This window comes from Coregonus clupeaformis, unplaced genomic scaffold, assembly GCF_020615455.1.
Source record: "Coregonus clupeaformis isolate EN_2021a unplaced genomic scaffold, ASM2061545v1 scaf1531, whole genome shotgun sequence".
NCBI lineage: Eukaryota > Metazoa > Chordata > Actinopteri > Salmoniformes > Salmonidae > Coregonus > Coregonus clupeaformis.
The window spans coordinates 84,017-107,331 of NW_025534985.1; the positions used below are offsets into that span (position 1 = coordinate 84,017).

At 48.7% G+C, this 23,315-nt stretch overlaps 1 protein-coding gene across 1 annotated transcript; it reads left to right on the forward strand.

Moving 5' to 3' along the window:
• Window positions 1-33: 33 nt before the first annotated feature.
• LOC121538662 (protein FAM83G) lies at window positions 34-22,736 on the forward strand. Its single transcript, XM_045218371.1, is given in 10 exon segments — window positions 34-654; window positions 657-941; window positions 8,433-8,600; window positions 17,196-17,219; window positions 17,221-17,280; window positions 17,353-17,393; window positions 20,566-21,061; window positions 22,202-22,333; window positions 22,420-22,466; window positions 22,637-22,736. Coding segments are annotated over 10 exon segments (1,551 nt in total). The 5' UTR covers window positions 34-456.
• Window positions 22,737-23,315: the final 579 nt, after the last annotated feature.

Sequence of the window (23,315 nt, forward strand, 5' to 3'; positions counted from 1 at the left end):
AGTTTCAACTTGGGTGATTAAACGGTGATAATGTCAAAGACAAGCTTCACATTCAGCCTGTAACTATTTAGTTCAGCTCAATTGTTTTCTGTTTTACAACACGGTGAGACGCACGGACTCAACGTGGACTGCCGGTAGTTTATACGGTGCTGATGATCTGATAGTCGGTCTGTCTCGGATTCTGTCTGCTTTGAGGAGAAATGTCGCCATTTGTGGAAACCTTATTTTATTAGTGTTATTTGGGACAAATCGTGGGAAGCTGGTGGACACGGATACAAATACAACATGAGCTGAGACAGTTGAACTCTTTTAGGAAAAGTTTGGTAAATCTTCCGGTTCAACCGTGGATTGTGTATTTAATGTTCCTCGGTAACACGCGGGCTGTAATATATGTTGGGTGGGATTTATTGATCCCATCAGGTGATTATCGGTTAGGTCTTGTTAAAGTCTAGCGCCATGGCTCTATCTCAGCTGCAGTGTCTAGATGAGCATCACGTCAACTGGCGAGTGACCGAGTCCAAACCGGAGTTCTTCTACAGCGAGGACCAGCGGCTCGCCCTGGAGGCTCTGCTTACAGGGGGACGCGACGCCTTCAGCGGCTACCTCCGGGACCATGGCCTCCAACACTTCCTGTCTGAACCGGAGCTCATGCGTGGCTGGCGCGCACTGTGGAGGCCTACAGGCCCGGAGGCGAGCACCTCAAGGCCGAGGCGGGAGCGAGCAGCGCGGCCCCGAGGGAATGTGACGGCGGCACTGGGCCACTGTCTTTACAGTACTGGCCCGACCGCTCTGAAGGTTCTGTACCTGACCTGGACCTGGGCTGGCCTGACGCTGCGTCATACCGCGGAGTGACACGCGTCAACGTGCACACGCAGCCCCCAGCTGATGGTCACACGCACATCAAGGAGGTGGTCCGGAAGAACATAGCACAGGCTCAGAAGGTGGGCTACACACACACACACACACACACTACAGAATACAGACTATAGCACAGGCTCAGAAGGTGGGCTACACACACACACACACACACACTACAGAATACAGACTATAGCACAGGCTCAGAAGGTGGGCTACACACACACACACACACACACACTACAGAATACAGACTATAGCACAGGCTCAGAAGGTGGGCTACACACACACACTACAGAATACAGACTATAGCACAGGCTCAGAAGGTGGGCTACACACACACACACACACACACACACACACACACACACACACTACAGAATACAGACTATAGCACAGGCTCAGAAGGTGGGCTACACACACACACACACACACACTACAGAATACAGACTATAGCACAGGCTCAGAAGGTGGGCTACACACACACACACACACACACACACACACACACACACACTACAGAATACAGACTATAGCACAGGCTCAGAAGGTGGGCTACACACACACACACACACACTACAGAATACAGACCATAGCACAGGCTCAGAAGGTGGGCTACGCACACACACACACACACACACACACACACACACACACTACAGAATACAGACTATAGCACAGGCTCAGAAGGTGGGCTACACACACACACACACACACACACACACACACACACACTACAGAATACAGACTATAGCACAGGCTCAGAAGGTGGGCTACACACACACACACACACACACACACACACACACACACACACTACAAAATACACACTACAGCACAGGCTCAGAAGGTGGGCTACACACACACACACACACACACACACACACACACACACACACACACACTACAGAATACAGACTATAGCACAGGCTCAGAAGGTGGGCTACACACACACACACACACACTACAGAATACAGACTATAGCACAGGCTCAGAAGGTGGGCTACACACACACACACACACACACACACACACTACAGAATACAGACTATAGCACAGGCTCAGAAGGTGGGCTACACACACACACACACACACACACACACTACAGAATACAGACTATAGCACAGGCTCAGAAGGTGGGCTACACACACACACACACACACACACACACACACACAACAGAATACAGACTATAGCACAGGCTCAGAAGGTGGGCTACACACACACACACACACACACACTACAGAATACAGACTATAGCACAGGCTCAGAAGGTGGGCTACACACACACACACACACACACACACTACAGAATACAGACTATAGCACAGGCTCAGAAGGTGGGCTACACACACACACACACACACACACACACACACACTACAGAATACAGACTATAGCACAGGCTCAGAAGGTGGGCTACACACACACACACACACACACACACTACAGAATACAGACTATAGCACAGGCTCAGAAGGTGGGCTACACACACACACACACACACACACACTACAGAATACAGACTATAGCACAGGCTCAGAAGGTGGGCTACACACACACACACACACACACACACTACAGAATACAGACTATAGCACAGGCTCAGAAGGTGGGCTAACACACACACACACACACACACACACTACAGAATACAGACTATAGCACAGGCTCAGAAGGTGGGCTAACACACACACACACACACACACACTACAGAATACAGACTATAGCACAGGCTCAGAAGGTGGGCTACACACACACACACACACACACACACACACACACACACTACAGAATACAGACTATAGCACAGGCTCAGAAGGTGGGCTACACACACACACACACACACACACACTACAGAATACAGACTATAGCACAGGCTCAGAAGGTGGGCTACACACACACACACACACACACACACACACACTACAGAATACAGACTATAGCACAGGCTCAGAAGGTGGGCTACACACACACACACACACACACACACACACACACACACACTACAGAATACAGACTATAGCACAGGCTCAGAAGGTGGGCTACACACACACACACACACACACTACAGAATACAGACTATAGCACAGGCTCAGAAGGTGGGCTACACACACACACACACACACACACTACAGAATACAGACTATAGCACAGGGCTCAGAAGGTGGGCTACACACACACACACACACACACACACACACACACACACACACACACACACACACACACACACACACTACAGAATACAGACTATAGCACAGGCTCAGAAGGTGGGCTACACACACACACACACACACACACACACACACACACACACACTACAGAATACAGACTATAGCACAGGCTCAGAAGGTGGGCTACACACACACACACACACACACACACACACACACACACTACAGAATACAGACTATAGCACAGGCTCAGAAGGTGGGCTACACACACACACACACACACACACACACACACACTACAGAATACAGACTATAGCACAGGCTCAGAAGGTGGGCTACACACACACACACACACACACACACACACACTACAGAATACAGACTATAGCACAGGCTCAGAAGGTGGGCACACACACACACACACACACACTACAGAATACAGACTATAGCACAGGCTCAGAAGGTGGGCTACACACACACACACACACACACACACACACACTACAGAATACAGACTATAGCACAGGCTCAGAAGGTGGGCTACACACACACACACACACACACACACACACACACACACACTACAGGATACAGACTATAGCACAGGCTCAGAAGGTGGGCTACACACACACACACACACACACACACACACACTACAGAATACAGACTATAGCACAGGCTCAGAAGGTGGGCTACACACACACACACACACACACACACACACACTACAGAATACAGACTATAGCACAGGCTCAGAAGGTGGGCTACACACACACACACACACACACACACACACACACACACACACACACACTACAGAATACAGACTATAGCACAGGCTCAGAAGGTGGGCTACACACACACACACACACACACACACACACACACACTACAGAATACAGACTATAGCACAGGCTCAGAAGGTGGCCTCACACACACACACACACACACACACACTACAGAATACAGACTATAGCACAGGCTCAGAAGGTGGGCTAACACACACACACACACACACACACACACACACACACACACACTACAGAATACAGACTATAGCACAGGCTCAGAAGGTGGGCTACACACACACACACACACACACACACACACTACAGAATACAGACCATAGCACAGGCTCAGAAGGTGGGCTACACACACACACACACACACACACACACACACACACACTACAGAATACAGACTATAGCACAGGCTCAGAAGGTGGGCTACACACACACACACACACACACACACTACAGAATACAGACTATAGCACAGGCTCAGAAGGTGGGCTACACACACACACACACACACACACACACACACACACACACTACAGAATACAGACTATAGCACAGGCTCAGAAGGTGGGCTACACACACACACACACACACACACACACACACTACAGAATACAGACTATAGCACAGGCTCAGAAGGTGGGCTACACACACACACACACACACACACACACACACTACAGAATACAGACTATAGCACAGGCTCAGAAGGTGGGCTACACACACACACACACACACACACACTACAGAATACAGACTATAGCACAGGCTCAGAAGGTGGGCTCAACACACACACACACACACACACACACACACACACACACACACTACAGAATACAGACTATAGCACAGGCTCAGAAGGTGGGCTACACACACACACACACACACACACACACACACACACACACTACAGAATACAGACTATAGCACAGGCTCAGAAGGTGGGCTAACACACACACACACACACACACACACACACTACAGAATACAGACTATAGCACAGGCTCAGAAGGTGGGCTACACACACACACACACACACACACACACTACAGAATACAGACCATAGCACAGGCTCAGAAGGTGGGCTAACACACACACACACACACACACACTACAGAATACAGACTATAGCACAGGCTCAGAAGGTGGGCTACACACACACACACACACACACACACTACAGAATACAGACTATAGCACAGGCTCAGAAGGTGGGCTACACACACACACACACACACACACACACACACACTACAGAATACAGACCATAGCACAGGCTCAGAAGGTGGGCTACACACACACACACACACACACACACACACTACAGAATACAGACTATAGCACAGGCTCAGAAGGTGGGCTACACACACACACACACACACACACACACTACAGAATACAGACTATAGCACAGGCTCAGAAGGTGGGCTAACACACACACACACACACACACACACTACAGAATACAGACTATAGCACAGGCTCAGAAGGTGGGCTACACACACACACACACACACACACACACACTACAGAATACAGACTATAGCACAGGCTCAGAAGGTGGGCTACACACACACACACACACACACACTACAGAATACAGACTATAGCACAGGCAGACAGACAGCTCAGAGGCACAGAGAGAAAAAAGACAGGAGACAGACAGACAGACAGGAGACAGACAGACAGGAGACAGACAGACAGGAGACAGACAGGAGAAAGACAGACAGGAAGACAGGAGACAGACAGGAGAAAGACAGACAGGAAGACAGGAGACAGACAGGAGAAAGACAGACAGACAAGAAGACAGGAGACAGACAGGAAGACAGGAAGACAGACTATGGCTAAAAGTCATTTATAAATACCCAGTTGTCCATGATTATTTAGTCTACCATGGGTAAAAGAAGAGCTCAGTGACTTTGAAAGAGGGGTCTCAAAGGATCATGGGGGGTTTAAAGGGGGTGTGTCTCAGTTACCAGATCTCAACCCAATCCAACACTTACGGGAGATACTCCTTTATTTAGCCAGTTACCTGTAGCTAGTAGCTAGCTAAGTTACCAGATCTCAACCCAATCCAACACTTACGGGAGATACTCCTTTATTTAGCCAGTTACCTGTAGCTAGTAGCTAGCTAAGTTACCAGATCTCAACCCAATCCAACACTTACGGGAGATACTCCTTTATTTAGCCAGTTACCTGTAGCTAGTAGCTAGCTAAGTTACCAGATCTCAACCCAATCCAACACTTACGGGAGATACTCCTTTATTTAGCCAGTTACCTGTAGCTAGTAGCTAGCTAAGTTACCATATCTCAACCCAATCCAACACTTACGGGAGATACTCCTTTATTTAGCCAGTTACCTGTAGCTAGTAGCTAGCTAAGTTACCAGATCTCAACCCAATCCAACACTTACGGGAGATACTCCTTTATTTAGCCAGTTACCTGTAGCTAGTAGCTAGCTAAGTTACCAGATCTCAACCCAATCCAACACTTACGGGAGATACTCCTTTATTTAGCCAGTTACCTGTAGCTAGTAGCTAGCTAAGTTACCAGATCTCAACCCAATCCAACACTTACGGGAGATACTCCTTTATTTAGCCAGTTACCTGTAGCTAGTAGCTAGCTAAGTTACCAGATCTCAACCCAATCCAACACTTACGGGAGATACTCCTTTATTTAGCCAGTTACCTGTAGCTAGTAGCTAGCTAAGTTACCATATCTCAACCCAATCCAACACTTACGGGAGATACTCCTTTATTTAGCCAGTTACCTGTAGCTAGTAGCTAGCTAAGTTACCAGATCTCAACCCAATCCAACACTTACGGGAGATACTCCTTTATTTAACCAGTTACCTGTAGCTAGTAGCTAGCTAAGTTACCAGATCTCAACCCAATCCAACACTTACGGGAGATACTCCTTTATTTAGCCAGTTACCTGTAGCTAGTAGCTAGCTAAGTTACCATATCTCAACCCAATCCAACACTTACGGGAGATACTCCTTTATTTAGCCAGTTACCTGTAGCTAGTAGCTAGCTAAGTTACCAGATCTCAACCCAATCCAACACTTACGGGAGATACTCCTTTATTTAGCCAGTTACCTGTAGCTAGTAGCTAGCTAAGTTACCAGATCTCAACCCAATCCAACACTTACGGGAGATACTCCTTTATTTAGCCAGTTACCTGTAGCTAGTAGCTAGCTAAGTTACCAGATCTCAACCCAATCCAACACTTACGGGAGATACTCCTTTATTTAGCCAGTTACCTGTAGCTACTAGCTAGCTAAGTTACCAGATCTCAACCCAATCCAACACTTACGGGAGATACTCCTTTATTTAGCCAGTTACCTGTAGCTAGTAGCTAGCTAAGTTACCAGATCTCAACCCAATCCAACACTTACGGGAGATACTCCTTTATTTAGCCAGTTACCTGTAGCTAGTAGCTAGCTAAGTTACCAGATCTCAACCCAATCCAACACTTACGGGGAGATACTCCTTTATTTAGCCAGTTACCTGTAGCTACTAGCTAGCTAAGTTACCAGATCTCAACCCAATCCAACACTTACGGGAGATACTCCTTTATTTAGCCAGTTACCTGTAGCTAGTAGCTAGCTAAGTTACCAGATCTCAACCCAATCCAACACTTACGGGAGATACTCCTTTATTTAGCCAGTTACCTGTAGCTACTAGCTAGCTAAGTTACCAGATCTCAACCCAATCCAACACTTACGGGAGATACTCCTTTATTTAGCCAGTTACCTGTAGCTAGTAGCTAGCTAAGTTACCAGATCTCAACCCAATCCAACACTTACGGGAGATACTCCTTTATTTAGCCAGTTACCTGTAGCTAGTAGCTAGCTAAGTTACCAGATCTCAACCCAATCCAACACTTACGGGAGATACTCCTTTATTTAGCCAGTTACCTGTAGCTAGTAGCTAGCTAAGTTACCAGATCTCAACCCAATCCAACACTTACGGGAGATACTCCTTTATTTAGCCAGTTACCTGTAGCTAGTAGCTAGCTAAGTTACCAGATCTCAACCCAATCCAACACTTACGGGAGATACTCCTTTATTTAGCCAGTTACCTGTAGCTAGTAGCTAGCTAAGTTACCAGATCTCAACCCAATCCAACACTTACGGGAGATACTCCTTTATTTAGCCAGTTACCTGTAGCTACTAGCTAGCTAAGTTACCAGATCTCAACCCAATCCGACACTTACGGGAGATACTTGGTGATTCCTTAATTTAGCCAGTTACCTGTAGCTAGCTAAGTGTAAGTTGAGCTAGCTAACTAGCTAGCTAACGTTAGCTAAAGCTAGTGTGTGTGTGTATATATACAGCACCAGTCAACAGTTTGGACACACCTACTCATTCAAGGGTTTTTCTTTATTTTTTACATTGTAGAATAATAGTGAAGACATCAAAACTATGAAATAACACGTATGGACTCATGTAGCAACGTGTCTGTAATGTGTGTGTGTGTGTGTGTATAATGTGTGTGTGTGTATAATGTGTGTGTGTGTATAATGTGTGTGTATAATGTGTGTGTATAATGTGTGTGTGTGTATAATGTGTGTGTGTGTGTGTGTATCTATTCTCCAGGTGATAGCGGTAGTGATGGATCAGTTTAGTGACGTTGACATCTACAAGGACCTGTTAGATGCAGCCTATAAGAGAAGAGTCCCTGTCTACATCATCGTGGACACCGCTGCCGTCTCCTGCTTCCTGGACATGTGTTGTAGAGCCAACATGCACCAGGGACACCTCAAGGTAACACAAACACACACACACACACACACACACACACACACACACACACACACACACAGACACAGACACACACACACACACACACACACACACACACACACACACACACACAGACACGCGCGCGCCACACCTAGGTTTCAGATACTTCATCTGTGCCTGTTTGAGCTTGCCTGGCTTTAAAAGTTTGACTCGGCCAAATGATGTTGCCGTGAGCAGCACCGGAGATATGCAACACTTCTCTCTCACACAGTTCACACACAGTACTTGCGCATGTGCACGGGTTGGCTTCAGCCTGTTCACAGTGTGGTAGTCAGGTTGGCTTCACCCTGTTCACAGTGTGGTAGTCAGGTTGGCTTCACCCTGTTCACAGTGTGGTAGTCAGGTTGGCTTCACCCTGTTCACAGTGTGGTAGTCAGGTTGGCTTCAGCCTGTTCACAGTGTGGTAGTCAGGTTGGCTTCACGCTGTTCACAGTGTGGTAGTCAGGTTGGCTTCACCCTGTTCACAGTGTGGTAGTCAGGTTGGCTTCACCCTGTTCACAGTGTGGTAGTCAGGTTGGCTTCACCCTGTTCACAGTGTGGTAGTCAGGTTGGCTTCAGCCTGTTCACAGTGTGGTAGTCAGGTTGGCTTCACGCTGTTCACAGTGTGGTAGTCAGGTTGGCTTCACCCTGTTCACAGTGTGGTAGTCAGGTTGGCTTCACCCTGTTCACAGTGTGGTAGTCAGGTTGGCTTCACCCTGTTCACAGTGTGGTAGTCAGGTTGGCTTCAGCCTGTTCACAGTGTGGTAGTCAGGTTGGCTTCACCCTGTTCACAGTGTGGTAGTCAGGTTGGCTTCACCCTGTTCACAGTGTGGTAGTCAGGTTGGCTTCACCCTGTCCACAGTGTGGTAGTCAGGTTGGCTTCACCCTGATCACAGTGTGGTAGTCAGGTTGGCTTCACCCTGTTCACAGTGTGGTAGTCAGGTTGGCTTCACCCTGTTCACAGTGTGGTAGTCAGGTTGGCTTCACCCTGTTCACAGTGTGGTAGTCAGGTTGGCTTCACCCTGTTCACAGTGTGGTAGTCAGGTTGGCTTCACCCTGTTCACAGTGTGGTAGTCAGGTTGGCTTCACCCTGTTCACAGTGTGGTAGTCAGGTTGGCTTCACCCTGCTCACAGTGTGGTAGTCGGGTTGGCTTCACCCTGTTCACAGTGTGGTAGTCAGGTTGGCTTCACCCTGTTCACAGTGTGGTAGTCGGGTTGGCTTCACCCTGTTCACAGTGTGGTAGTCAGGTTGGCTTCACCCTGTTCACAGTGTGGTAGTCGGGTTGGCTTCACCCTGTTCACAGTGTGGTAGTCAGGTTGGCTTCACCCTGTTCACAGTGTGGTAGTCAGGTTGGCTTCAGCCTGTTCACAGTGTGGTAGTCAGGTTGGCTTCACGCTGTTCACAGTGTGGTAGTCAGGTTGGCTTCACCCTGTTCACAGTGTGGTAGTCAGGTTGGCTTCACCCTGTTCACAGTGTGGTAGTCAGGTTGGCTTCACCCTGTTCACAGTGTGGTAGTCAGGTTGGCTTCAGCCTGTTCACAGTGTGGTAGTCAGGTTGGCTTCACCCTGTTCACAGTGTGGTAGTCAGGTTGGCTTCACCCTGTTCACAGTGTGGTAGTCAGGTTGGCTTCACCCTGTCCACAGTGTGGTAGTCAGGTTGGCTTCACCCTGATCACAGTGTGGTAGTCAGGTTGGCTTCACCCTGTTCACAGTGTGGTAGTCAGGTTGGCTTCACCCTGTTCACAGTGTGGTAGTCAGGTTGGCTTCACCCTGTTCACAGTGTGGTAGTCAGGTTGGCTTCACCCTGTTCACGGTGTGGTAGTCAGGTTGGCTTCACCCTGTTCACAGTGTGGTAGTCAGGTTGGCTTCACCCTGTTCACAGTGTGGTAGTCAGGTTGGCTTCACCCTGCTCACAGTGTGGTAATCGGGTTGGCTTCACCCTGTTCACAGTGTGGTAGTCAGGTTGGCTTCACCCTGTTCACAGTGTGGTAGTCGGGTTGGCTTCACCCTGTTCACAGTGTGGTAGTCAGGTTGGCTTCACCCTGTTCACAGTGTGGTAGTCGGGTTGGCTTCACCCTGTTCACAGTGTGGTAGTCAGGTTGGCTTCACCCTGTTCACAGTGTGGTAGTCGGGTTGGCTTCACCCTGTTCACAGTGTGGTAGTCAGGTTGGCTTCACCCTGTTCACAGTGTGGTAGTCAGGTTGGCTTCACCCTGCTCACAGTGTGGTAGTCAGGTTGGCTTCACCCTGCTCACAGTGTGGTAGTCGGGTTGGCTTCACCCTGTTCACAGTGTGGTAGTCGGGTTGGCTTCACCCTGTTCACAGTGTGGTAGTCAGGTTGGCTTCACCCTGTTCACAGTGTGGTAGTCAGGTTGGCTTCACCCTGTTCACAGTGTGGTAGTCAGGTTGGCTTCAGCCTGTTCACAGTGTGGTAGTCAGGTTGGCTTCACCCTGTTCACAGTGTGGTAGTCAGGTTGGCTTCATCCTGCTCACAGTGTGGTAGTCAGGTTGGCTTCACCCTGTTCACAGTGTGGTAGTCGGGTTGGCTTCACCCTGTTCACAGTGTGGTAGTCAGGTTGGCTTCACCCTGTTCACAGTGTGGTAGTCAGGTTGGCTTCACCCTGTTCACAGTGTGGTAGTCAGGTTGGCTTCACCCTGTTCACAGTGTGGTAGTCAGGGAACCAAAACAGCCTAGAAGTTGAGCCTTCAACGCTCTTAGTTGTTGCGGAAGTTGACCCACTATTCTGTTTACTTTCTGCATCTACATCATATCGCTGAGTCTACCTTTAATAAACTACAACTGCCAACCCTACCGAACTGGCCCTCCAGGCAGACTCAAGTCAACTCTGTGTTTCACGCACCCTGGGTGTATCTGGTTATAGACTGACAGACTGTCTTGTTTCACCCACCCTGGGTGTATCTGGTTATATACTGACAGACTGTCTTGTTTCACACACCCTGGGTGTATCTGGTTATAGACTGACAGACTGTCTTGTTTCACCCACCCTGGGTGTATCTGGTTATAGACTGACAGACTGTCTTGTTTCACCCACCCTGGGTGTATCTGGTTATAGACTGACAGACTGTCTTGTTTCACCCACCCTGGGTGTATCTGGTTATAGACTGACAGACTGTCTTGTTTCACACACCCTGGGTGTATCTGGTTATAGACTGACAGACTGTCTTGTTTCACACACCCTGGGTGTATCTGGTTATAGACTGACAGACTGTCTTGTTTCACCCACCCTGGGTGTATCTGGTTATAGACTGACTGACTGTCTTGTTTCACCCACCCTGGGTGTATCTGATTATAGACTGACAGACTGTCTTGTTTCACCACCCTGGGTGTGTCTGGTTATAGACTGACTGACTGTCTTGTTTCACCCACCCTGGGTGTATCTGGTTATAGACTGACAGACTGTCTTGTTTCACCCACCCTGGGTGTATCTGGTTATAGACTGACAGACTGTCTTGTTTCACCCACCCTGGGTGTATCTGGTTGTAGACTGACAGACTGTCTTGTTTCACCCACCCTGGGTGTATCTGGTTGTAGGACTGACAGACTGTCTTGTTTCACCCACCCTGGGTGTATCTGGTTATAGACTGACAGACTGTCTTGTTTCACCCACCCTGGGTGTATCTGGTTATAGACTGACAGACTGTCTTGTTTCACCCACCCTGGGTGTATCTGGTTATAGACTGACAGACTGTCTTGTTTCACCCACCCTGGGTGTATCTGGTTATAGACTGACAGACTGTCTTGTTTCACCCACCCTGGGTGTATCTGGTTGTAGACTGACAGACTGTCTTGTTTCACCCACCCTGGGTGTATCTGGTTGTAGACTGACAGACTGTCTTGTTTCACACACCCTGGGTGTATCTGGTTATAGACTGACAGACTGTCTTGTTTCACCCACCCTGGGTGTATCTGGTTATAGACTGACTGACTGTCTTGTTTCACACACCCTGGGTGTATCTGGTTGTAGACTGACAGACTGTCTTGTTTCACCCACCCTGGGTGTATCTGGTTATAGACTGACAGACTGTCTTGTTTCACACACCCTGGGTGTATCTGGTTGTAGGACTGACTGACAGACTGTCTTGTTTCACACACCCTGGGTGTATCTGGTTATAGACTGACTGACTGTCTTGTTTCACACACCCTGGGTGTATCTGGTTATAGACTGACTGACTGTCTTGTTTCACACACCCTGGGTGTATCTGGTTGTAGACTGACAGACTGTCTTGTTTCACCCACCCTGGGTGTATCTGATTATAGACTGACAGACTGTCTTGTTTCACCCACCCTGGGTGTATCTGGTTATAGACTGACAGACTGTCTTGTTTCACCCACCCTGGGTGTATCTGGTTATAGACTGACAGACTGTCTTGTTTCACACACCCTGGGTGTATCTGGTTATAGACTGACAGACTGTCTTGTTTCACCCACCCTGGGTGTATCTGGTTATAGACTGACAGACTGTCTTGTTTCACACACCCTGGGTGTATCTGGTTGTAGACTGACAGACTGTCTTGTTTCACCCACCCTGGGTGTATCTGATTATAGACTGACAGACTGTCTTGTTTCACCCACCCTGGGTGTATCTGGTTATAGACTGACTGACTGTCTTGTTTCACACACCCTGGGTGTATCTGGTTATAGACTGACAGACTGTCTTGTTTCACACACCCTGGGTGTATCTGGTTATAGACTGACAGACTGTCTTGTTTCACCCACCCTGGGTGTATCTGGTTATAGACTGACAGACTGTCTTGTTTCACCCACCCTGGGTGTATCTGGTTATAGACTGACAGACTGTCTTGTTTCACCCACCCTGGGTGTATCTGGTTATAGACTGACAGACTGTCTTGTTTCACACACCCTGGGTGTATCTGGTTATAGACTGACAGACTGTCTTGTTTCACACACCCTGGGTGTATCTGGTTATAGACTGACAGACTGTCTTGTTTCCACACCCTGGGTGTATCTGGTTATAGACTGACAGACTGTCTTGTTTCACCCACCCTTGGTGTATCTGGTTATAGACTGACAGACTGTCTTGTTTCACACACCCTGGGTGTATCTGGTTATAGACTGACAGACTGTCTTGTTTCCCACACCCTGGGTGTATCTGGTTGTAGGACTGACTGACAGACTGTCTTGTTTCACACACCCTGGGTGTATCTGGTTATAGACTGACAGACTGTCTTGTTTCACACCCTGGGTGTATCTGGTTATAGACTGACAGACTGTCTTGTTTCACACACCCTGGGTGTATCTGGTTGTAGACTGACAGACTGTCTTGTCTCTGTCTGTCTGTCCGTCTTGTCTGATATCTCTCTGTGTCTCTGTCTGTCTGTCTGTCTGTCTTGTCTGATATCTCTCTGTGTCTCTGTGTGTCTGTCTGTCCGTCTTGTCTGATATCTCTCCGTGTCTCTGTGTGTCTGTCTGTCCGTCTTGTCTGAATCTCTCTGTGTCTCTGTGTGTCTGTCTGTCCGTCTTGTCTGATATCTCTCTGTGTCTCTGTGTGTCTGTCTGTCCGTCTTGTCTGATATCTCTCTGTGTCTCTGTGTGTCTGTCTGTCCGTCTTGTCTGATATCTCTCTGTGTCTCTGTGTGTCTGTCTGTCCGTCTTGTCTGATATCTCTCCGTGTCTCTGTGTGTCTGTCTGTCCGTCTTGTCTGATATCTCTCTGTGTCTCTGTGTGTCTGTCTGTCCGTCTTGTCTGATATCTCTCTGTGTCTCTGTGTGTCTGTCTGTCCGTCTTGTCTGATATCTCTCTGTGTCTCTGTGTGTCTGTCTGTCCGTCTTGTCTGATATCTCTCTGTGTCTCTGTGTGTCTGTCTGTCCGTCTTGTCTGATATCTCTCTGTGTCTCTGTGTGTCTGTCTGTCCGTCTTGTCTGATATCTCTCTGTGTCTCTGTGTGTCTGTCTGTCCGTCTTGTCTGATATCTCTCTGTGTCTCTGTGTGTCTGTCTGTCCGTCTTGTCTGATATCTCTCTGTGTCTCTGTGTGTTTTCTGTTGAGAACAGAGGAACTAGTTCTGCAGCTTAACTCTTGGACTTGTTAAGTGTTTTAGTTTCAGAAGCTTCCAGAACAACATTCAGCACATTCCATTACTGCTGCTGCAGGCAATTACACACACACAGACACACACAGACACACACAGACACACACACCCACACACACGCACCCACACGCACCCACACACCCAAACACACACACCCACACACACCCACACACACACACCCACACACACCCACACACGCACACAATTAAATCGACCGCATAGACTCCACTCTACATGCAGTGTCTTCGGAAAGGATTCAGACCCCTTGACGTTTAACACATTTTGTTACGTTACAGCCTTATTCTGAAATGGATTAAATTGTTTTTCCCCTCATCAATCTACACACAACACCCCCATAATGACAAAGCAAAAACAGGTTTTAAGAAATGTTGGCAAATGTATTAAAAATAAAAAAACTGAAATACCTTATTTACATAGGTAATCAGACTCTTTGCCATCCTGTTTCCATTGATCATCCTTGAGATGTTTCTACAACTTGATTGGAGTCCCATTCTTCTCTGCAGATCCTCTCAAGCTCTGTCAGGTTGGATGGGGAGCGTCGCTGCACAGCTATTTTCAGGTCTCTCCAGAGATGTTTGATTGGGTTCAAGCCCAGGCTCTGGTTGTGCCACTCAAGGACATTCAGAGACTTGTCCTGAAGCCACTCCTGCGTTGTCTTGGCTGTGTGCTTAGGGTTGTTGTCCTGTTGGAAGGTGAACCTTCGCCCCAGTCTGAGGTCCTGAGCGCTCTGGAGCAGGTTTTCATCAAGGATCTCTCTGTACTTTGCTCCATTCATCTTTGCCTCGATCATGACTAGTCTCCCAGTCCCTGCCGCTGAAAAAACATCCCCACAGCATGATGCTGCCACCACCATGCTTCACCGTAGGGATGGTGCCAGGTTTCCTCCTGACGTGACGCTTGGCATTCAGGCCAAAGAGTTCAATCTTGGTTTCATCAGACCAGAGAATCTCGTTTCTCATGATCTGAGAGTCCTTTAGGTGCCTTTTGGCAAACTCCAAGTGGGCTGTCATGTGCCTTTTACTGAGGAGTGGCTTCCACCTGGCCACTACCATAAAGGCCTGATTGGTGGAGTGCTGCAGAGACGGTTGTCCTTCTGGAAGGTTCTCCCATCTCCACAGAGGAACTCTGGAGCTCCGTCAGAGTGACCATCGGGTTCTTGGTCACCTTCCTGACCAAGGCCCTTCTCCCCCGATTTCTCATTTTTTGGTACCCTTCCCCAGATCTGTGCCTCGACACAATCCTGTCTCTGAGCTCTACGGACAATTCCTTCATCCTCATGGCTTGGTTTTTGCTCTGACATGCACTGTCAACTGTGGGACCTTATATAGACAGGTGTGTGCCTTTCCAAATCATGTCCAATCAATTGAATTTACCACAGGTGGACTCCAATCAAGTTGTAGAAACATCTCAAGGTTGATCAATGGAAACAGGATGCACCTGAGTGTGTGTCTGTGTATTAATGTGTGTGTAGGTGTAATAATGTGTGTGAGGTGTATTAATGTGTGTGTAGGTGTAATAATCTGGGTCTGTGTATTAATGTAGGTGTAATAATCTGGGTCTGTATATTAATGTGGGTGTAATAATCTGGGTCTGTATATTAATGTAGGTGTAATAATCTGGGTCTGTGTATTAATGTGGTGTAATAATCTGGGTCTGTATATTAATGTAGGTGTAATAATCTGGGTCTGTGTATTAATGTAGGTGTAATAATCTGGGTCTGTGTATTAATGTAGGTGTAATAATCTGGGTCTGTGTATTAATGTAGGTGTAATAATCTGGGTCTGTGTATTAATGTAGGTGTAATAATCTGGGTCTGTATATTAATGTAGGTGTAATAATCTGGGTCTGTGTATTAATGTAGGTGTAATAATCTGGGTCTGTATATTAATGTAGGTGTAATAATCTGGGTCTGTATATTAATGTAGGTGTAATAATCTGGGTCTGTATATTAATGTAGGTGTAATAATCTGGGTCTGTATATTAATGTAGGTGTAATAATCTGGGTCTGTGTATTAATGTAGGTGTAATAATCTGGGTCTGTGTATTAATGTAGGTGTAATAATCTGGGTCTGTATATTAATGTAGGTGTAATAATCTGGGTCTGTATATTAATGTAGGTGTAATAATCTGGGTCTGTGTATTAATGTAGGTGTAATAATCTGGGTCTGTGTATTAATGTAGGTGTAATAATCTGGGTCTGTGTATTAATGTAGGTGTAATAATCTGGGTCTGTGTATTAATGTAGGTGTAATAATCTGGGTCTGTATATTAATGTAGGTGTAATAATCTGGGTCTGTGTATTAATGTAGGTGTAATAATCTGGGTCTGTGTATTAATGTAGGTGTAATAATCTGGGTCTGTGTATTAATGTAGGTGTAATAATCTGGGTCTGTATATTAATGTAGGTGTAATAATCTGGGTCTGTGTATTAATGTAGGTGTAATAATCTGGGTCTGTGTATTAATGTGTGTGTTCTCTGTCCTCTAGAACCTGCGTGTTCGCTGTAGTGACCGGAGTAGAGTTCTACACCCGCTCGGCTCAGAAGGTCCGAGGGTCCCTCAGTCAGAGATACATGCTCTAGACGGAGACAGAGCTGTGACTGGATCTACAGGTACCCTGACCCCTGACCCTCAGTCAGAGATACATGCTCATAGACGGAGACAGAGCTGTGACTGGATCATACAGGTACCCTGACCCCTGACCCCTGACCCTCAGTCAGAGATACATGCTCATAGACGGAGACAGAGCTGTGACTGGATCATACAGGTACCCTGACCCCTGACCCTCAGTCAGAGATACATGCTCATAGACGGAGACAGAGCTGTGACTGGATCTACAGGTACCCTGACCCCTGACCCTCAGTCAGAGATACATGCTCATAGACGGAGACAGAGCTGTGACTGGATCATACAGGTACCCTGACCCCTGACCCTCAGTCAGAGATACATGCTCATAGACGGAGACAGAGCTGTGACTGGATCATACAGGTACCCTGACCCCTGACCCTGACCCTCAGTCAGAGATACATGCTCATAGACGGAGACAGAGCTGTGACTGGCTCATACAGGTACCCTGACCCCTGACCCTCAGTCAGAGATACATGCTCATAGACGGAGACAGAGCTGTGACTGGATCATACAGGTACCCTGACCCTGACCCCTGACCCTCAGTCAGAGATACATGCTCATAGACGGAGACAGAGCTGTGACTGGATCATACAGGTACCTGACCCCTGACCCCTGACCCTCAGTCAGAGATACATGCTCATAGACGGAGACAGAGCTGTGACTGGATCATACAGGTACCCTGACCCCTGACCCTCAGTCAGAGATACATGCTCATAGACGGAGACAGAGCTGTGACTGGATCATACAGGTACCCTGACCCTGACCCCTGACCCTCAGTCAGAGATACATGCTCATAGACGGAGACAGAGCTGTGACTGGCTCATACAGGTACCCTGACCCTGACCCTCAGTCAGAGATACATGCTCACGAGACGGAGACAGAGCTGTGACTGGATCGATACAGGTACCCTGACCCTGACCCTCAGTCAGAGATACATGCTCATAGACGGAGACAGAGCTGTGACTGGATCATACAGGTACCCTGACCCCTGACCCTCAGTCAGAGATACATGCTCATAGACGGAGACAGAGCTGTGACTGGATCATACAGGTACCCTGACCCCTGACCCTCAGTCAGAGATACATGCTCATAGACGGAGACAGAGCTGTGACTGGATCATACAGGTACCTGACCCCTGACCCCTGACCCTCAGTCAGAGATACATGCTCATAGACGGAGACAGAGCTGTGACTGGCTCATACAGGTACCCTGACCCCTGACCCTCAGTCAGAGATACATGCTCATAGACGGAGACAGAGCTGTGACTGGATCATACAGGTACCCTGACCCTGACCCTCAGTCAGAGATACATGCTCATAGACGGAGACAGAGCTGTGACTGGATCATACAGGTACCCTGACCCTGACCCTCAGTCAGAGATACATGCTCATAGACGGAGACAGAGCTGTGACTGGATCATACAGGTACCCTGACCCCTGACCCTCAGTCAGAGATACATGCTCATAGACGGAGACAGAGCTGTGACTGGATCATACAGGTACCCTGACCCCTGACCCTCAGTCAGAGATACATGCTCATAGACGGAGACAGAGCTGTGACTGGATCATACAGGTACCCTGACCCCTGACCCCTGACCCTCAGTCAGAGATACATGCTCATAGACGGAGACAGAGCTGTGACTGGATCATACAGGTACCTGACCCCTGACCCTGACCCTCAGTCAGAGATACATGCTCATAGACGGAGACAGAGCTGTGACTGGATCATACAGGTATGATGACCCTGACCCTCAGTCAGAGATACATGCTCATAGACGGAGACAGAGCTGTGACTGGATCATACAGGTACCCTGACCCCTGACCCCTGACCCTCAGTCAGAGATACATGCTCATAGACGGAGACAGAGCTGTGACTGGATCATACAGGTACCCTGACCCCTGACCCTCAGTCAGAGATACATGCTCATAGACGGAGACAGAGCTGTGACTGGATCATACAGGTACCTGCCCTGACCCCTGACCCTCAGTCAGAGATACATGCTCATAGACGGAGACAGAGCTGTGACTGGATCATACAGGTACCGACCCCTGACCCTGACCCTCAGTCAGAGATACATGCTCATAGACGGAGACAGAGCTGTGACTGGATCATACAGGTACCCTGACCCCTGACCCTCAGTCAGAGATACATGCTCATAGACGGAGACAGAGCTGTGACTGGATCATACAGGTACCCTGACCCCTGACCCTCAGTCAGAGATACATGCTCATAGACGGAGACAGAGCTGTGACTGGCTCATACAGGTACCCTGACCCCTGACCCTCAGTCAGAGATACATGCTCATAGACGGAGACAGAGCTGTGACTGGATCATACAGGTACCTGACCCCTGACCCCTGACCCTCAGTCAGAGATACATGCTCATAGACGGAGACAGAGCTGTGACTGGATCATACAGGTACCCTGACCCCTGACCCCTGACCCTCAGTCAGAGATACATGCTCATAGACGGAGACAGAGCTGTGACTGGATCATACAGGTACCCTGGACCCCTGACCCCTGACCCTCAGTCAGAGATACATGCTCATAGACGGAGACAGAGCTGTGACTGGATCATACAGGTACCTGACCCCTGACCCCTGACCCTCAGTCAGAGATACATGCTCATAGACGGAGACAGAGCTGTGACTGGATCATACAGGTACCCTGACCCTGACCCCTGACCCTCAGTCAGAGATACATGCTCATAGACGGAGACAGAGCTGTGACTGGCTCATACAGGTACCCCCTGACCCCTGACCCTCAGTCAGAGATACATGCTCATAGACGGAGACAGAGCTGTGACTGGATCATACAGGTACCCTGACCCCTGACCCTCAGTCAGAGATACATGCTCATAGACGGAGACAGAGCTGTGACTGGATCATACAGGTACCCTGACCCCTGACCCTCAGTCAGAGATACATGCTCATAGACGGAGACAGAGCTGTGACTGGATCATACAGGTACCCTGACCCCTGACCCTCAGTCAGAGATACATGCTCATAGACGGAGACAGAGCTGTGACTGGATCATACAGGTACCTGACCCTGACCCTGACCCTCAGTCAGAGATACATGCTCATAGACGGAGACAGAGCTGTGACTGGATCATACAGGTACCCTGACCCCTGACCCTCAGTCAGAGATACATGCTCATAGACGGAGACAGAGCTGTGACTGGCTCATACAGGTACCCTGACCCCTGACCCTGTATGTTCTGTCTCCTCAGCTTCACGTGGTCGGCGTCTCGTCTGGACCGGAACCTGATCACGGTTTTGAGCGGTCAGGCAGTTGAGACATTCGACAAACAGTTCCGTGACCTCTACATGACCTCTAGGGGCGTGTCCCTCGCCAAGGTTCCGCTGGAGGAGGAGCCTATCCCCGACTTCACCCCCACCGCCGCCCCCGCCCCTGTCTCCGCAGCCGTTGCTAGGAAACTCATCAACCCTAAATACGCCCTCGTTACGGCACAGGCTAAAGCTAACAATGCTAGCCCAGCCAGCTCCGCTAACGACTCTAGCAACAAGAACTCCACTACCCAGAATCCACTGGGACGGGTTCTAAAGCCTGCCAGAGAGCCAGTGGAGGCCCCGCCCCTCCACCCAGGACTAGCCAATCTGGAGAAGGCATACTTGATCATGTACCTGCCCACCTGGCCGGAGCCAGACCCTCCCAGCGACGTGATTGGCTTCATCAACGTGAGAGACGCGTCCCGCCCCCAACAGGTATGTTACTCTCTACTGTTCCCCTTTCTCCTAACCCTAACCCTTTCTCCTAACCCTAACCCTTTCTCCTAACCCTAACCCTTTCTCCTAACCTTAACCCTTTCTCCTAACCCTAACCCTTTCTCCTAACCCTAACCCTTTCTCCTAACCCTAACCCTTTCTCCTAACCCTAACCCTTTCTCCTAACCCTAACCCTTTCTCCTAACCTTAACCCTTTCTCCCAACCTAACCCTAACCCTTTCTCCCTAACCCTAACCCTTTCTCTAACATTAACCCTTTCTCCTAACCCTAACCCTAACCCTTTCTCCTAACCTTAACCCTTTCTCCTAACCTTAACCCTTTCTCCTAACCTTCAACCTAACCCTTTCTCCTAACCCTAACCCTTTCTCCTAACCTTAACCCTTTCTCCTAACCTAACCCTTTCTCCTAACCCTAACCCTTTCTCCATAACCTTTTCTCCTAACCCTTAACCCTTTCTCCTAACCTAACCCTTTCTCCTAACCTTAACCCTTTCTCCTAACCCTAACCCTTTCTCCTAACCCTAACCCTTTCTCCTAACCCTAACCCTTTCTCCTAACCTTAACCCTTTCTCCTAACCTTAACCCTTTCTCCTAACCTTAACCCTTTCTCCTAACCTTAACCCTTTCTCCTAACCTTAACCCTTTCTCCTAACCTTAACCCTTTCTCCTAACCTTAACCCTTTCTCCTAACCTTAACCCTTTCTCCTAACCCTAACCCTTTCTCCTAACCCTAACCCTTTCTCCTAACCTTAACCCTTTCTCCTAACCCTAACCCTTTCTCCTAACCCTAACCCTTTCTCCTAACCCTAACCCTTTCTCCTAACCCTAACCCTTTCTCCTAACAACCTTTCTCTAACCTTAACCCTTTCTCCTAACCTAACCCTTTCTCCTAACCCTAACCCTTTCTCCTAACCCTAACCCTTTCTCCTAACCTTAACCCTTTCTCCTAACCTTAACCCTTTCTCCTAACCTTAACCCTTTCTCCTAACCCTTTCTCCTAACCCTAACCCTTTCTCCTAACCCTAACCCTTTCTCCTAACCTTAACCCTTTCTCCTAACCTTAACCCTTTCTCCTAACCTTAGCGTTGGACCTGACTGATAATGTATCTGACCCTAACAGGTCCACCTCCAGAGAAGTCAACAGTTTGAGACCAGCCAGGCCATCAGGTTCAGCTCTCCCTTCAGTCTGCCTGATAAACCCCTAACCCCTAACCTCCTGACCCTAACAGGTCCACCTCCAGAGAAGTCAACAGTTTGAGACCAGCCAGGCCATCAGGTTCAGCTCTCCCTTCAGTCTGCCTGATAAACCCCCTAACCCCTAACCTCTGACCCTAACAGGTCCACCTCCAGAGAAGTCAACAGTTTGAGACCAGCCAGGCCATCAGGTTCAGCTCTCCCTTCAGTCTGCCTGATAAACCCCTAACCCCTAACCTCTGACCCTAACAGGTCCACCTCCAGAGAAGTCAACAGTTTGAGACCAGCCAGGCCATCAGGTTCAGCTCTCCCTTCAGTCTGCCTGATAAACCCCCTAACCCCTAACCTCTGACCCTAACAGGGTCCACCTCCAGAGAAGTCAACAGTTTGAGACCAGCCAGGCCATCAGGTTCAGCTCTCCCTTCAGTCTGCCTGATAAACCCCTAACCCCTAACCTCTGACCCTAACAGGTCCACCTCCAGAGAAGTCAACAGTTTGAGACCAGCCAGGCCATCAGGTTCAGCTCTCCCTTCAGTCTGCCTGATAAACCCCTAACCCCTAACCTCTGACCCTAACAGGTCCACCTCCAGAGAAGTCAACAGTTTGAGACCAGCCAGGCCATCAGGTTCAGCTCTCCCTTCAGTCTGCCTGATAAACCCTACCTGAGACTGCTACACTACGGAACACACAGACATCTGATACACAGACACCTGACATACAGACACCTGACATAAACAACCCCCCAAAAACCCCCAAGCAGACCCAACCAGACTCCCCTGAGGAAGACCTCTCCAATACCCCACCTCAACATCCAGTCATACACACACCTACAGAGACACACACTGATACACAGCCCCCCAGCCCTGATAAACACACCCCCAGGCCTGACACCCCCAGCCCTGACACATACTCCTCCACCCCTCCAATCCCTAAACCTCGCACCCTGCAGCTCCTCCTTAGCCCCGCCCACTCTCACCAGTCTGGCCAACCACAGGTCAGCCTGGTCCCCAGGACCGACAGCCAATCAGGGACACCGCCTG